Source organism: Solanum dulcamara, chromosome 1 (genome assembly GCF_947179165.1).
Source record: "Solanum dulcamara chromosome 1, daSolDulc1.2, whole genome shotgun sequence".
Classification (NCBI taxonomy): Eukaryota; Viridiplantae; Streptophyta; class Magnoliopsida; order Solanales; family Solanaceae; genus Solanum; species Solanum dulcamara.
Genome location: NC_077237.1, coordinates 86,362,891 through 86,379,586, shown reverse-complemented (window position 1 = coordinate 86,379,586; position 16,696 = coordinate 86,362,891). Strand labels below are relative to the sequence as shown.

General features: G+C 33.9%; 3 protein-coding genes across 3 annotated transcripts; all 3 read right to left on the bottom strand.

Moving 5' to 3' along the window:
* Positions 1 to 663: 663 nt before the first annotated feature.
* On the bottom strand, positions 664 to 3,436 carry LOC129882760 (TMV resistance protein N-like). Its single transcript, XM_055957204.1, has 4 exons — positions 2,859 to 3,436; positions 1,816 to 1,963; positions 1,284 to 1,402; positions 664 to 1,190 (listed from the first exon to the last, which is right to left on the bottom strand). Exons 1-4 carry the CDS (start codon positions 3,335 to 3,337, stop codon positions 788 to 790), a joined length of 1,149 nt encoding a protein of 382 aa, XP_055813179.1. The 5' UTR covers positions 3,338 to 3,436; the 3' UTR covers positions 664 to 787.
* Positions 3,437 to 11,994: 8,558 nt separating this feature from the next.
* LOC129895362 (abscisic acid receptor PYL9-like) lies at positions 11,995 to 14,383 on the bottom strand. Its single transcript, XM_055971075.1, has 4 exons — positions 14,174 to 14,383; positions 13,412 to 13,485; positions 12,325 to 12,334; positions 11,995 to 12,165 (listed from the first exon to the last, which is right to left on the bottom strand). The coding sequence occupies exons 1-4, from the start codon at positions 14,381 to 14,383 to the stop codon at positions 11,995 to 11,997; spliced, it is 465 nt and encodes a 154-aa protein (XP_055827050.1).
* A 67-nt stretch (positions 14,384 to 14,450) lies between these two features.
* LOC129882754 (gallate 1-beta-glucosyltransferase 84A24-like) lies at positions 14,451 to 16,152 on the bottom strand. The gene has a single exon (XM_055957194.1). It carries the CDS (start codon positions 16,086 to 16,088, stop codon positions 14,628 to 14,630), a length of 1,461 nt encoding a protein of 486 aa, XP_055813169.1. The 5' UTR covers positions 16,089 to 16,152; the 3' UTR covers positions 14,451 to 14,627.
* Between the last annotated feature and the right edge of the window lie 544 nt (positions 16,153 to 16,696).

The following is a 16,696-nucleotide window of genomic DNA, read 5'->3' as shown; positions in this document are numbered from 1 at the left end:
CTGTTTTTTATTTGTTTTTAAATACGTTTTTAAAATTTATTTTTTTAAATCTATTTTTTTTAATATGTTAATTTTAAAAAAACAGATTTTTTTAAAAAAGATAAAAAAAAGATTTAAAAAAAAGAAAGATTTTAAAAACAAATAAAAAAATATATTTTAAAAAATAGATTTAAAAAAATAAATTTTAAAAACAGATTTAAAATCTTTTTATTTTAAAATCTGTTTTTAATCTTTTTTTAAAAAAATCTGTTTTTTATCTTTTTTATTTTAAAATCTGTTTTTTATCTTTTTTAAAAAAAAACTTTTTTTTTAAAATCTGTTTTTTATCTTTTTTTAAAAAAATCTGTTTTTTAAAATTAACATATTTTTAAAAATAGATTTAAAAAAATAAATTTTAAAAACAGATTTAAAAACAAATAAAAAACAGATTTAAAAATAAATAAAAAAACATATTTAAAAGGGAAAATAAGTTGGTCACTGAGAGGCCGACACGTGGCACTCTGTTATACTCAAGGGCATATTTGGCCCAAAGTATAACAATAAGGGTATAATTGACCCTAAAATATAACGAAGGGCATGGATAAACTATTTTTCAAAGTTCAGGGTAATTTTGACCCTTTTCCGTTAAAAAAATTATGACATATAATTTGAGATGAAACGAGCTAGTAGAATTTAAGCTTTGAATTGTTTATAAATTACTTGGGAAGAAATAGATGCTCATAATGTTGTTATACTCTTCTAAAAACAAAAAAATGTAGCGCCATTTTTGGACGGATTCCTCTCTTCTTCATTGAGGACGAAACTCCACTCCTTGAACAATGAGGCCACCTTTTGCTTCGAGATGCTCAGTCTCCATTAATCGTGCATCAACATCTCCATCTTCTCCCGCATCATTGAAAAAGTCTCCCATTTTTAATTCCATCCATCCATCACCTCTTTTGAAGGGTAGTGTCTCTCTAGGTCCTTGTCCTGAAAAATGCACAACACTAGCTCGTCTCTCTGCTTCTTTTACACTCATAGAATCAACAAATCTAACAACTGCATTAACAGTTTCAAGGCCATGGAATTTATTTTCCAATTTGAACACTAGATAAGCAACATATTTGGTTCTTTTTGACAGTCTTCGAGTTTCAATTTTGCCTCGAATATCAAGCCAACAAACCCACTTGAGTTTAGCCACTTCCACGAATCTACAAAAAAAATTCACCTTGCTCAATAATTATTACTAATTTCTTTCAATTTTTTTTATGAATACATGGAAAGGAACCGCGAATAAATAAAACCTGGAGTCAGAGTGAGATAACCATTCCCAATAGTCTGGATTATTACTCCATTCAATATCAAGTGCCCTCGCTGCTATCATAAAACATTTTTTCCCCGTCTTCTTATCAGATGAAATACTCTATTTGACAGATCAAATCACAAACATAAGACATCATAAATTGGAAAACAAATCGAAAAGGTCCTATAGACAACTCAACAGCCCATATGAATGGGCCCGGCTAGTAGCTGGCCTGACCTATTCTTATGGTGTCTGCTTGGGCTCAGCACAGGCCAATCCAGCTCATTTGACATGACTAGCTACAATTGGCCGCGCATTCCACCATACACAAAACACACGATAAGCCCCATATTTTCATTGTACAATTAGTCAATTTTTTTGCATTCATGCAAATACATAACTACATGTTGGGTGGTTTGTGCCTGGATCCAAACCACCCAACAACCCTTATGAAGGGGGAGGCTAGTCCTTGGCCCTTTCTTATCAGGTTGGGTTGGACTGGTCATGGATTCGAATTATAAAAGAAACAATACCATTTTGCCTCCGTCAATAAGAATCGGAGATTTAGCGCCCATGCCCCGTATTCCAACGGAAGAAATCTCGTCGTCGTCCTCATCGGATTCAATATGTAACAGTGAGATTAGTTTGTCAACAACCTTTTTGATGCAATCTGCCTCATCCCTAAATGTTACAATGAAAAGAACAACTACTTAGATCGAAATTTAGAAATCGAATACTATTTTGTCTCAATTTATGTGACATTATTTGATTTGACACAAAATTTTAAAAAGAAAAAAATGACTTTTGGTGTAAAATAAATCTTAGACATTTGTGTGACTATAAATTATTTTATTAAGGTTAAAAAGAAAATTCTAAAGTTAAATTATTTGTAATTATAGAAAGATGACATTTTTTTTTCAACGGACTACAAAAGAAGTGTGTCACATAAATTGAAACAAAGAGAATATAAGATTATAGAGTTCTTTATATTTCGTAACCTAGTGTATGCTCTCTTTTATTATATTATACCTTATTTTATTACTTTTAATTATTCTTGCACAGCAATTAGAAAACACTATGTTTCTTGAATTACCCATGATGGCAAAGCTGGAAAAATACTACTCCTTCTATCCCAATTTAAGGTTTTATATGGCCATGCAATATGAAGTCATGATTTCTAATCAGTATTTTGATTTGGAATCATGATTTGTATAGTGATATTTTCCAAAAGCTATGGTTCGTCCCAAATCCAACATTCCAAAATCATGTTTTATGGAGGATTTCAATTCCTGATCACATGTTCATACACAAGCGAAGTGTCTTACTTTCCTTTTTGATTTGTCCATAAGAGAGTGCTTCTTTGTATAAAAGGGCAACCTGGTGCACTAAGACTCTCGCTATGCGCAGAGTTCGGAAAGGGTCCGACCTCAAGGAGTGCTTCTTTGTATATTTAGTAAATTTTCCAATTCCAACATTTACATGACAAGTTTTAAGAACACAAAATCTCTTTTTATTTCTTAAACTTCGTGTCTTTGTGACTGAGGGGGAGTAATAAGAAAAAGAAAAGTAATCTTACTTGTAATTTTGCAAATGGTACCCTGATATTTTCCCAGAAACTGCAAATGCATCCCTCCATCTTTGAATCTTCTCCATATCGTCCTTGTATTTTTTCTCATGTTCGGAAAAAGACTCTGCAAAAGGGGGATTTTGATGGCTTACATCTGATGGTTTCACATTATAGAAAATAGGAATTACGATTTGGTCCAATTCCTTTCGACACTTTATAATGTGTGCAAGCTCTTCTAGACACCATTTTGACGATGCATAGCTTTCGGAAAATATCACTATAGCAAATTTAGACTCTTCTATGGCTTTCGGTAGTTCATCATGAATTGATTTTCCGGTTTCGAGACGTTCATCGTCTTTAAAAACATCAATTCTTCTTTGTATTAAAGCGTTATAGAGATGACTCACAAAGGTTCTACGTATATCTTCACCTCTAAAACTCAGAAAAGCATCGTACTTGTGAATTTTGGAAGAAGAAGTGTGTGACATCGTTGAAGAATATTAGTAATTGCTAAAGAGTAGAGGCAAAATTCTCAACTTAATAATGGACAAAACTTCACCTTTTTTTCACTATTTATTCATAGTTTTTATGGGATCTTCTTAGGAACTTCTTATCATGTTCCTATTTGAAGACCTATAAATGTACCCTACATTTTAAAAAAAAAAATAATAATGAGAGAAATTAAAGAGTACGTTCTGAAAACAGGTAAGAAGACTTTTGACTTAGCTCTTGGCAAAAAGGCCAAGAAAAGTCTCAAGTGTCGTTGTGCGTGTATTAGATCTCGCACAAGTAAATACCATACGTTTGACAACTGAGGTACATTCTTCATATATAAAATTAATATGTTATTTGATTCGTAATTTGACAAATTTGGATAATTAATACATATATAAGTTATGATAAAATATATGTATTATTTTATGTAGGATAAAATTGGTGAAATAAGTATTACATTAATACTCAATATATGAATAACTAAACTCTGCGTGAAATAATACATAAATTATCTCGTAACTATCTTATGCATTACTAATACATGCATAACTCTTATCAACTACCAAAAGATTTGTTAGTGAAAACATGAAAATATAAAGAATAAGGTAGAACAACAATATTTAACGTGGTTCGGATCAGAATGATCATACGTCCACCAGAGAACAACTGTCTTTATATTAACAAAGAAAGGGGAGAGATCCCAAATACAACTAAAAGAATTGTTCTATCAATTCTCTACTCTTCTAATGTATTTTGCAAATGCCTTAGAATATGAGAAGACAAGAGAGAAATGTTTTTGAGATGTGTTTCAAATAAATCAAGAGCTACCTATTTATAGGAATAAATTCTTGTTCTTGATGTCACCCATGACATCATTTTGTCAAAGTTTACCAAACTTTCACCTACCAAGTTGCTACATTAAGACTAGCTAGAATCTTGTCAATTTTAACAATTCTCCACCTTGGCAAGATTCTCCATTTTCAACTTTATTTCAACAACTTTTGATTGTGTCTTCAACCTCAACTCTTTCAATCTCCACCATGATTTGCATTCTGAACATTCGTATGAACAACTCCGGCCAAAACTTCTAAGCTTATTGGGAAATCCTGTTGTAAGAAACAAGAAGAATCAAACCTTTGTTGAACACACTAGCTCCACCTGGCAGTTGTTCTCCTAGAGTTTGCATCAGTTGATGCATACTCCCGCCAAGTCATTGCAATGTGTAAACTTGACAAATGGGACTATCTTGGTCAGTATGTCTCTAGCATTATTGTCTGTGATAACCTTTTTGACCTTGATAGCTCCCTCTTCAACGACATCTCGAATGAAATGGAATCTGACATCAATATGTTTGGTGCGCTCATGAATTTTTTGATTTTTAATCAAATGAATAGAACTTTGACTATCACATCTTAGAGTTGATTCCAGCTGAACCAAACTCAATTCTGTCACCAAACCTTTCAACCAGATAGCTTTCACTACCTCTGTTGCTGCCATATATTCTGCCTTTGTTGTTGACAAAGTGAAATGTAACGATATACTTACAGGCTTGCTCATCTGCATATTGAATCTCTCAAGAATCTTTTTGATGTACCTCTTCTGAGAAAGATGTACAATACTATCTTCTCTTGAAATATCCATTCTAAGAATTTTCTTTGCAGCTCCCAAATCCCAAATTCTTTATGTCAAATTCTTTGCTCAACAGTTTCTTCAAAATATTTATCTCTATGATGTTGTTAACAGCAATAAGCATATCATCAACATACAACAGTAAATAAATCATAGAGTTACAAGATATTTTCTTGTGATGCACATAACTATCAAATGCACTTCTCGTAAATCCATGTGTAATCATGAATGCATCAAACCTTTTTTACCAATGTCTAGGAGATTGCTTCAAACCATACAAAGATTTCTTCAGTTGGCATACATGATCTTCTTTTTCCTCAGCTAGACAACCTTCAGGTTGTTCCCTATAGATTTTCTCTTCTAGATCACTATGTAAGAAAACAGTTTTGACATCAAGCTGTTGAATCTCCAAATCAAATTGTGCAACCAATGCTAGCAGCACGCGAATTGAGCTATGTTTCACAACTTGAGAGAAGATCTCATTATAGTCAATTGCCTCCTTCTGACTAAAACCCTTTGCACCCAATCTCGCCTTAAACCTAACACCTTCTACTTCTAGAATACTTTCTTTCTTTTTGTAGATCCATTTGCATCCAACTGTCTTCTTCCCCTTTGGCCTTTCAACTAAGAACCATGTCTCATTTTTGTGGAAAGACTGCATTTCTTCCATCATGGCTAAACGCCATTGTGCAGCATCTTTGCAAGAAGTTGCTTCAACATATGAAGAGGGTTCGAGATCTTTAATCTCTTCTTCTACAGCTACTAATGCGCATGCAATCAGATTTGCTTGCTCTATAAGATGTTTCAATTTTTGTATCTGCCTTTTGTCCCTTCCCTTCGCAATTGTGTATAGTTTATTGACAGCATGTTCTTCAAGATCCGCATCTTTTGACTTATCAACTTGAGTTTCTTGATCCTTTTCTTTGGTATGCTCGACTGGTAGCTCCACCTGCTCGTTGTTCTTATTTTTTGATAACTCCATAGAAACTTTAAGAGGATCAAGTATAGAGGACTCATCAAAGGTAAACTCTCTACTAACTATAAATTTGAGTAAAGATAAACACCAAAGTTTATACTTTTTTACTCCATCTACATACCCTATGAATATAGCCTTTTTAGCCCTTGGTTCAAGATTTTCTTCATTAACATAATAATAAGCCGATCGCCCAAATATTCTCAAGTATGAATAGTTAGAGAATTCACCTGATCATACCTCATTTAGAATCTTAAAGTCAATCGCTGATGTTAGAGATCGATTGACAATATGAGAAGCAATGTGAACTATTTCTGCCCAAAACACTTAGAACATTTTGGCTTGTAAGAACATACAATGATCCTTCTAAAGAAGAGTTCTGTTCATTTTCTCGGTAATTCCATTCTGTTGTGGTGTGTGCCTGACCATCTTATGTCTTGCGATCCCATGAACCTTGCAGAAATTATTGAACTCTTCACTCCAAGTCATTATCTGTGCGAAGATACTTGATTTTTCTCTCCATTTGATTCTTAACCAAAATCTTTCATTCTTTAAATGCTTCAAAAGCCTTACTTTTTGCCTTCAAGAAACGCACCCAAACCTTTCATGAAAAATCGTCGATAAATGTGAGAAGATACCTCTTTCCTCCATTCGATGGAAATTGAGAGGGACCCTATAAATCTAAATGGATGTAGTCTAGTACTCCTCCCATCTTGTGTTTGCCGGTGCTGAAACTGACCTTCTTCTGCTTTCCTAGGACGCAATGCTCACAAAATTCAAGTGTTCTAATCTTCTCACTGTTAAAAAGGTTGCGTTTTCTCAATATCTCCAGTTCCCGTGTGCTTATATGGCCCAGTCTCATATGCCATAATCTTGCCTTGTCATTATTAGATAACCGTTGCACTGTAGATACATTAATAGAGCCAATAATGGTGCTTACTGCTAATGTGTAGAGGCCATTCTCCAGCTTGACCTTCAGCATGACTAAAGAACCTTTAGCCATCTTTATTGTACCTCCCTCGCTCATATACTTGTAGCCTTGATTATCTAGAGTACCCAGGAATATCAAATTCTTTTTCAGATCAGGAACATGAAGGACTTCAGTAATAGTCCTCACGATTCCATCATGGCAGTAAACCCAAATTGAATCAATGCCAACTATTTTACAAGTTGCATTATTGCCTATTACTACAGTTTCTTCACTTTTTTCATAGTTGCTGAACTAATCTCTTTGAAATGTCATATGCAAAGTTCAACCAGAGTCTAAAACCCATTTGTTGTCATAGAATCCACTATTGCATGATATTGTTAGTATATATTCATCATCAAAATTATGTACCTGCTCAACAATAGATGTACTCGCCTTTTCTTTGGACTTTAATGTAGGATAATCTCGTTCAAAGTGTCCCTTCTTGTGACAGCCCCAACACTTTGTATTCTTCTTGTTCACACGATATTTTGATCTTTGCTTTGATGTGGTCTTTCCCTATTGACTAGTATAACCTCTTACAAAGAGCCCACTAGTTTTATCATCTTTGTCTCCTTCAAAATGCATCTGTACATCACAAGATTTAAGTGCTTGCCCCACTTGCTCAAGGGTGATAGGCGTCTTGCTATACATTATTGAATTCTCAATATCATGATATTTTGAAGTCAATGAAAATAACAAAGCACATGCAAGCGTCTCCTCGTCCTTCTTCATTTCAACAATTTGTAAGTCCATCACAAGTTTATTGAATGCATCTAGATGGTCTTGCAACAAAGTACCCGACTCCATCTTAAATGGGTGAAGACGTCGTTGTAACAACATCCTTGTTGTAACCGATCGGTACTGATAAAGCCCTTCTAGCTTATCCCATAACTGTTTAGCCGTCTCCTCGGTACTTGTACTCATTTCACAGAGCACGTTAGGTGCAAGGGATAGTTGGATTACACCCAATGCATATCCTTCAATCTTTGTCTTGTCGGAAACTTATGTGTTATCGGGGTACTTTCCATCAATAGCATGGATTGAACCTTTCCTCCACAATAACGCCATCATTTGAATTTTTCAAATATTGAAGTTGTTGCGCCCACTAAATATATCAATTTCAAACTTCATGAAACTCATTTTTACTTGTTCTTTCTCTTCAACTACATAGTATTTGGAAATACAGAAAACCAAAGTAATTCTTTTTTGATATGGAAGTTCAGACTGTGGTGCAACCACAGAGCAGACTCAGATAGAACCTTGGCTCTGATACCAATTATTAGCGGAAATGTAAAAATATAAAGAACAACAATATTTAACGTAGTTTGGATCAAAATGATCCTACGTCCACCAGAGAATAACTGTCTTTATATTAACAAAGAAAGGAGAGAAATCTCAAATACAACTAAGAGAATTGATAGTTCTGTACTCTTCTAATGAATTTTTCAAATGCCCTTGAATATGAGAAGACAAGAGAGAAATATTTTTGAGGCGTGTTTCAAATGAATCAAGAGCTACCTATTTATAGGAATAAATTCTTGCTTTTGATGTCATTCATGACATCACATTTTGTCAAGATGTCAAAGTTTACCAAACTTTCACCTACCAAGTTTATCAAACTTTCATCTACCAAGTTGCTACATTAAGACTATCTAGAATCTTGTCAATTTTAATATGACTCTTGCTACTCTGCAACATCAATTCTTCGAAATTTCCAACAACTTCAGTGATCATTCAGTAAAAAGTATTAGAGAAAATAATATATATATATATATATATATATATATATATATATATTAATTGTTTGTTTAGTATATTTTTTAATTTATGTTTAACTGCTGCAAATATTAGTTATACAACTTATTTGATGTTATCATATGCATGACTAATACATAATAAATCATGGTATTAACAATATTAAGATTATTTATTAATGTATGTATTAGTAATGTTAAAAATACAATTACCTCTGTAAGTATACTAAACTAAAGAATGTGAAAGGTATATTTATAAATAAATATTCATTTAGAATAACAATGGATAACTAATTTCAATATTACTAATATATTTTATTTAATCAACACTATTCGTATACATCCTCTGAGCATCATTTTGACAATGAATTCATCAAAATAATATTGTATTTAATTACCATACGTTACGGAAGAATTAGGTAATAATCATATTAAATATCGACTTGTTTGACTTTGTTTTCAGTCGATTTGATTTGGTTTATTAGTTAATTAATTGATTTGATTTTTGGGGAACTTGATCACATGTGTTAGACTTTTAGTTATGTCACAATCAACTATATAACTACTTCTAAGCAAACTCTCTCTTTGAATTGTTGATTTTAGTGTGTCGTTTTTATTTTATTGTATCATATTTGTACGTGGATATAACATTTATATAGATTGTATTAATATTAATATATATCATTTTTACTTTATTATATCATATTATTTGTGGATATAATAGCTATATAGATTATATTGATTTTTCAGTTTCTAGATATTCATCATCTTTAAAAACATCATTTTTTTCTTATATTAAAGCGTTATAGAGATGATTCATAAAGTTTCTATGTTCATCTTCACCTCTAAAACTCAAAAAAAAGCATCGTAATTCTGAATTTTGGAAGAAACAACATATGACATTGTTAAAGAATATTAATTGCTTAAGACCTAACGTGCAAATTCTCAACTTAATAAAGAGCAAGACTTCACAAAATTAATATGATCTGCATGCATTAATTGCTTGAGTATTGTTATACATGTATTAAATCTTGTATAAATAATACAAGTATAGATTATAAGAAAATCTCTACATATTATTTTATACAAAATAAAAAATAAAATAACTAATATATTAATAATTAATACATTAATAATTAAATTCTTCATAAAATAATACATAACTTATATCATAATTCTGTTTAAAAGACTTTATGGTTATTGTCTCTGCAACATTATTGTGAATGGGTCCAAGCCCAACTTCTAATGGTTTAAATGGGGTCCAATTCTTCGAAATTTCCAGCAACTTTAACTGTTGTTTGGCGGAAGGTATTAGAGAAAATGATGTATGTGGTAGTTTTTGTATTATTAATTTTTAGCAAGTATATTTTTTAATATATATATAATTAATACAAAGTATTAAATTAGCTATGCATCGTATTTAACATTATCATATGCATAGTTAATACATAACAAATCATGGTATTATCAATATTAAGGTTATAATTAATGCATATATTAGCATAGTTAAAAACATAATTATCACTGAAAGTATACAAAGCGAATGTGGAGGATATTTTTACAAATAAATAATTTTTTTAGAAAAATAATGAATAATTAATCTCAATATTATTAGTACATTCTTTTTAACGCTATTCGTATACATCCTCTAAACACCATCTTGATGATGAATTCATCAAAATAATACAATACATTACAATACGTTATGAAAAAATAATTAACATTCATTCAAACAAATAACAATCATATTACCAACATAGGTTGTGGTACAGTGATGTGACTTTTTCACCCCTAACCAGAGGTCTCGGGTTCGAGTCCTGAGAATAGAAAAAATCATGTTGGGAGTATCACTCCCGAACAGATTCTGCAGTGCACGATCCGAATTTAGTCGGGGCTCGACGGACTCCGAATGAAAAACCAAAAAACAATCATATTAAAAAAAAGTCGGCTTGTTTGACCTTTTAATTTATTTTTGTTGTTCAACACCAAATCAAACCAAGTATATGTCACTCTATTTGAATTGTTCTTTTAGTTATGTCACATTCAAGTAACTACTTCTAAATAAACTCTCGTTGGATAGTTGATTTTAATATGTAGCGTTTTTACCATGTTTTTACCTTATTGTATCATATTGTTTGTGGATATGATATTTATATAGATTGTATTGATTTTTATAGCTAAATTAAAAATAAAAATTCTTCTATGTTGGATTGGATCTTATAAAAATTGATAAGTTTACTCCAATTCCTCAACCCCGTGTACTCTATTTGTCTCAATTATGTAGTATACTTTTTTTTTAGTAAGTCTCAATAAAAATATTACCTTTTATAGTTGAAAAAAATCAATTTAAAAATTCTTCGAAATAATTTATATCACATAAATAGTATGGAAAAATCCTTGATAGAAAGCGTTACCCCCAAATGACCATTGTGAATCCGAATTGGTTGAACTCCAATACAAATACCCAACACCGAGGAAATCAAGAAAAAAGATCAACTAAGCAGACTGTTCAATAAGATTTGGTTAATTACATGCACATGAAATGTCACACAAAAGCCACACTTGGGTCGACCTTAGCCATGTGCCTTCTTGATCACCCATCGACCCCATCCAGATAAGTATGTTTTCTTGAAGATCGTTGCTATGCATTTATACTTATCTATATAATTTTGTAAATTTGCTTTCCTTTCTTCTTTCACCCCCTCCATTTAATTCGACGTGTATATAATAAGTTCAATTTAGACTTGGACTTGATAAGGACGAGAACAATCTTTCAGGTCATACCAAACTTAGTTTTATTCATGTTTTGGACAGCGTGATTCATGAAGGGCATCTAAAACACATCTCACGTTATATTATTTTTATCGTTGAAGAAATCCATGGGGCACATTACAACAAGTCAACAACATATCCAGTGGAATCCTACTAAGTGGAGTCTGGGGAGGGTAGAGTGTACACAGACTTTACCACTACCTCGAGGAGGTAGAGAGATTGTTTCCGAAAGACCCTCGGCTCAAGTGCCTCAAACCCAAGTAACAGAATAGTGCACAATAAATTCAGCATATCAATTAATAGTAAAGTCTACAATGAAGAAACAGCTCACAGCAAAAAAGAGTGATAATATAGACACGATACACAACACAATACGCTGATCCTCCACTAATTCCCCCCACCCCCCTCCCTACTAACCTTTTACCCTAATACGTGTCCTCCACTCCTTCCTATCTAAGGTCAAGTCCTCCGTAATATGGAGTTGTGCTAAATCCTGTATAATTACTTCTCCCCAATACTTCTTCGGCCTACCTCTACCCCTCCGACTACCCCCTACAACCATCCTCTCGCACTCGTCACTGGGGCGTTAACACACCTCCTTCGCACATGTCCAAACCATCTCAGTCTCGCTTTCCTCATTTTGTCTGTCACAGGAGCTACTCCTACCTTCTCCTGAATAACCTCATTCCTAATCCCGTCGCTCCTAGTATGACCACACCAGACCTAAAGATTCAGGACAAACAAACCAAAAGATTCAGGACAAACACCAGACCTAAAGAGTGTACATGCACATGATAAGACCATGGAAAGAAAATGAGTATATACAAATCTCAATAAATTGTTTTTTTCACATGGTAAGGTAAATTTCATTATAAATTGTACCAAGAAGGCACTGGGAAGTAGAAAGGGCAAAAGATTACAGCATTACATCTTCACCCCCATAAGGAACAAGAAATCAAAAAGTATGATCTTCATCGTCAATCCAACTACTATTATACCAGAAGCTCAATAAATTGAGTTAAGATGATGCGAGGTAGATTATTTCGACTTAGCATTAGCCTCTCCCAGAGGAAGGTTATCTAACCATTCTTACAAATTCATGTGCTTAGCAGGTGATTTTGCTTTTCATCATTCCAGTTAACAAATATTAGCATTACACACTCATCGGATCAGAAGTAGTTAAATCTTGTACAGGTAAAAGGATCCCTACATCCAATGCTATACTCTCATGGCAGGTATGCATCGATGACTCTTCCAGAAACAAACCATAAAAACGCCTCTTGCAATGAGGAAAACATGACCAGGCATTCACTTCTCCATTTCCTAACCAAGGAACAGTAAATGAAGAACAGAATATTTAATGAATGGAACAGTTCAACATGCTCACCGCCTGAGCCATTAAAGTTCCACAACGCAAACCATGTGGGAGCAAAATTGAAAAATACTACAACTTCCTCTATTCCAGTTTATTTCCTCTTTAGTTTGTGTAAAAAGACAGACATCCCATTTTTGACGCTATTGACATGACTTATTTGGAGCCCACTTGATATAAAAGCTTATTTTTTTATTAAGCAGAAGATGAAGGAAAATGTGGAACTCTTACTCCCATTTAATTATTGCTATAAAGGTCAACTTTAGTACTTCCATGTGATATTCAAACACAAACAAACTAGCTATTAACTGAGTAACCCAATTCTGAGGCAATAATCGAAGATGGTCCAAATATTTTTCCAGAAAATTAAATTATTAAGGTCGTACATGACAAGCAGACAAGGTGCGAGTAAAACTCAAGTTACTTCCATCTAAACCTCAGCAGACATTCTTTAGGCTCAAGCTTGAATTTCTTTGAATGGACACTTCATGATCACTATAAAACATTTCATGTAACTTCTTCTAAACTTCATTAGTTGTGCTTTCCCCGCCCCTGCTTTAAAATCAATCTCTCTCGTGCACACACACACACACATACCGCGAAGGCATTTGAATAAGCAATGGTGGCATTAATGAATGCTGAACACTGCAAGTTTCAGGTTTAAATGCTGTCTGCACTCATTTATAAAATAGTATAACCTTGTGAATCTCATCCCACAACGGATGCTTAACTTATAAGGAATCTTTGATATTTATCAGCTCTTTCAGAATAGAATTTTGAAATTAACCGGGAAATCTTAGTTTGATTGGCTACCTAAACTTTCACCTTGTTGGTGAGGATTCGATTCCCTATCTTGTAATCCCTCGCTCAATTCCCCTACAATAAAAAAAGTGTTGAAATTAACCTCGCTTGATTTATATATGGTGATAGGTAATGTTTTGGCTTTGAAAACAACCTCTCTACCTCCACGTGGTAGGGATATGGTTTGCGTACACTTTACCCTCCTCAGGCTCCGCCTATGGGATTAAGTTGGGTATGTTGTAGTTGTTAGTGTTCGAGTTGAAGAAGCCGATCAGGAAAAATAAAATATAGAGGTGAGATAACACGTTCAAACAGGGCCAAGTTAAGGCTCAAGTTCCAAAGACTCCTCATTCCAACATAGTTGAATGGTGGTAACATCATCTCTAGTTGGGGTGACTGAGTGAAAATAGCAAAGATTCAAGTACATATAAATTCAACTTCACTTATTAAGTACCATAAGATAGAAACAACACCTGATCTTACAACTTAGCCCACATATATAATCCATCCAATGCATCAATACCACATATTTTCTATGAGAAAATAAAAGATGCATACCCTGAGCCGGTGATCTCCACCAACAATCTTTACGCCAAAGATGTGCTCCTCATCATCTAGAAGCTCTAACCTCTCCTTGCTGGTGGTAGATGGAAGACCTGACCTAACATTCACTTCTCTCACACTCCCAATTTCAAGATCGTCCCCTTGCACAACGCACCTGCTGACAAATGGTTTGTACCTTTGTGGTTGATCAAACCTTCTCACCATGGGGCAACATTCTAACTATAAATTAACAAAGTTTGATGATCGAACAGAAACGTAAATAACAAATAAATAAACAAATAAAATCAATATTTATGTAATAGGTTGAATTAAGACTTGGAATGAAGAATCTTTCAAGTGTACATCTTGAACTTTAGAATTGATTGTCATCCTAAGTTCTTTGGTAAAAACACAAACACACACCAACTCCACACACACACACACACTATTTTTCAATTACGAACATCGATCACTTGGCGTTTTCTTCTTGTTTCTTGGCATGGATATTTTTCAGCTCATCCACAAATGCTTGGATATTAATAGCAGAGGAGCCGCACTCTGCCACTGCTTCCTCTGCTTGTTTCTTCCACTTGAGCGCATTTTCTTTCATCTCAACTATCTTTGAATCATCACTAGTTGCTTTACGCAAGCAATTCTCGATCTCCTCCCTTGTAATTATCTTACTCCCAAGCTCACCCCTTCTTAATCTAATCCCCATTTTGAACACATCCACCAAATACTTGGCGTTCGTGACTTGATCACCCCATTGAGGGAAAGCCACAATGGGGACGCCACTTGAAATTGCCTCCATCGACGAATTCCATCCACAATGTGTGAGAAAAAAGGCTACAGAAGGATGAGACAACACTTGTTCTTGTGGACACCATTTCACTATTTTCCCCCTGCCACCAACTTTCTCAAGAAAACCATCAGGTAACACAACAGGCTGAAAAACAGAATATTCAGGGGGTGGTTTGATAACCCACAAGAAAGATATCCCCGAATTTAATAACCCGAACGCGATCTCATCTGTTTGTTCTTGATCAGGAACTGCAATACTACCAAATGAAATGTAAACAACTGAAGATGGTGGCTTCGAGTCGAGCCACTCGATGCAATCCTCCTCAATTTTCATGCAATCACCACGAATGTTCGCAATTTTAGGGTCATTGAATAACAGGGGACCAATAGTTCTAATGGGGCAAATTTTCGACATATGTCTTACCACATCCTCTTCAAGTTCTTGAAATGAGTCCACCAGTATGCAAAAAGGTTTGGATAAGTTATGGAATTGATCCAAAATAATCCTTTTCAACACTAATTCGAAACTATTAGACTCGAGTAGAAACGTAGGCAGATCATCGTATTTTAAAACAGGCATGTTAGGTAGGACAACATCCTTTTCAGGTTCGGATTCAGTTGGAAAAGACTCTAGATTGAAATGATAATGGTAATATATCAAAAAACAAGCACTAGATTGAACCCAAAGCAACGCGTTAGGTATTGCAAAACTCTCAGCAACTTCGCATACCCATGGACTAAAAGGATTGTTGACTATACAAGAAACAGGACGACCTTCGTCCTCCTGTTTCTTAAGGATTTTAGGCAAATTCTTTCTTCCGGCTTGCTCAAGCATTTCCATCGCCAAGTCAAAATCACCAATTTTGGATTGATCCGTGGATCCATCCTCGAAGAATTCAAACCTGATCATACCGTCTCCATAAGGAGTTGGTTGATCTGTGATTAAATTCCCATCTACAGCCTTCATCTCTTGGCCAACGCTTTCGGGAGCAGAGAAAGTGACCAAAATGCCCTTGCTAGCAAGGCGCTTCCCTAGACGAAGAAGAGGGTTAACATTACCTTGACCTGGAAATGAGACAAGAAAGACATGGACAAGACTACTTTTGGTGTTTTGAGATGCACAAGCCATTTTTTTTAGTTAATAGACAGTATGAAGATCAATCCTCTCTTTATAATACTACTTATGTCTTTCTGTTTCATTTCATGTGACAGTATTTTAATAGATAGGGGAATTTGGAATAATAATTTCGCTTACTGAAGCGAAATAAAGTTCATTAATTGGTATATAGATCTTAAAGAGATTCGGAGAATCTCAGTAGCTTAGTTAGTTTGTTATTTGAATTTTTCAATTTACAAAGTAAAGGTTCAATTTTCTACTTTATAATCATCTTCCTCATTCCACTCCAATAATTATTTTATTTTTTTATAAAAGGATCTTGATTAGTTTCAGGAAACAAGATCCATGAATTTTGGATTGTCCCTTAATGATTATTTTTTTTTAAGAAAGTCAGCTTAGCTCAGTAATTTTCTGAATTAAAGGATATTAAATTGCAGAAGTAAAAGACCTTTTTGGGGAAATTATGACAGAGATTCGAAAACTTGGCGAACGCACCTCAAAAAGTGCGATGAAAGAAAAAAAAAGGCTTAAAATTGAATGGCACAATCAGAGTGTATGTATGGGCTCTGAATTATTGCATAAATAATTTATTCAATGGTAGGTAAACATCAATTAATGCT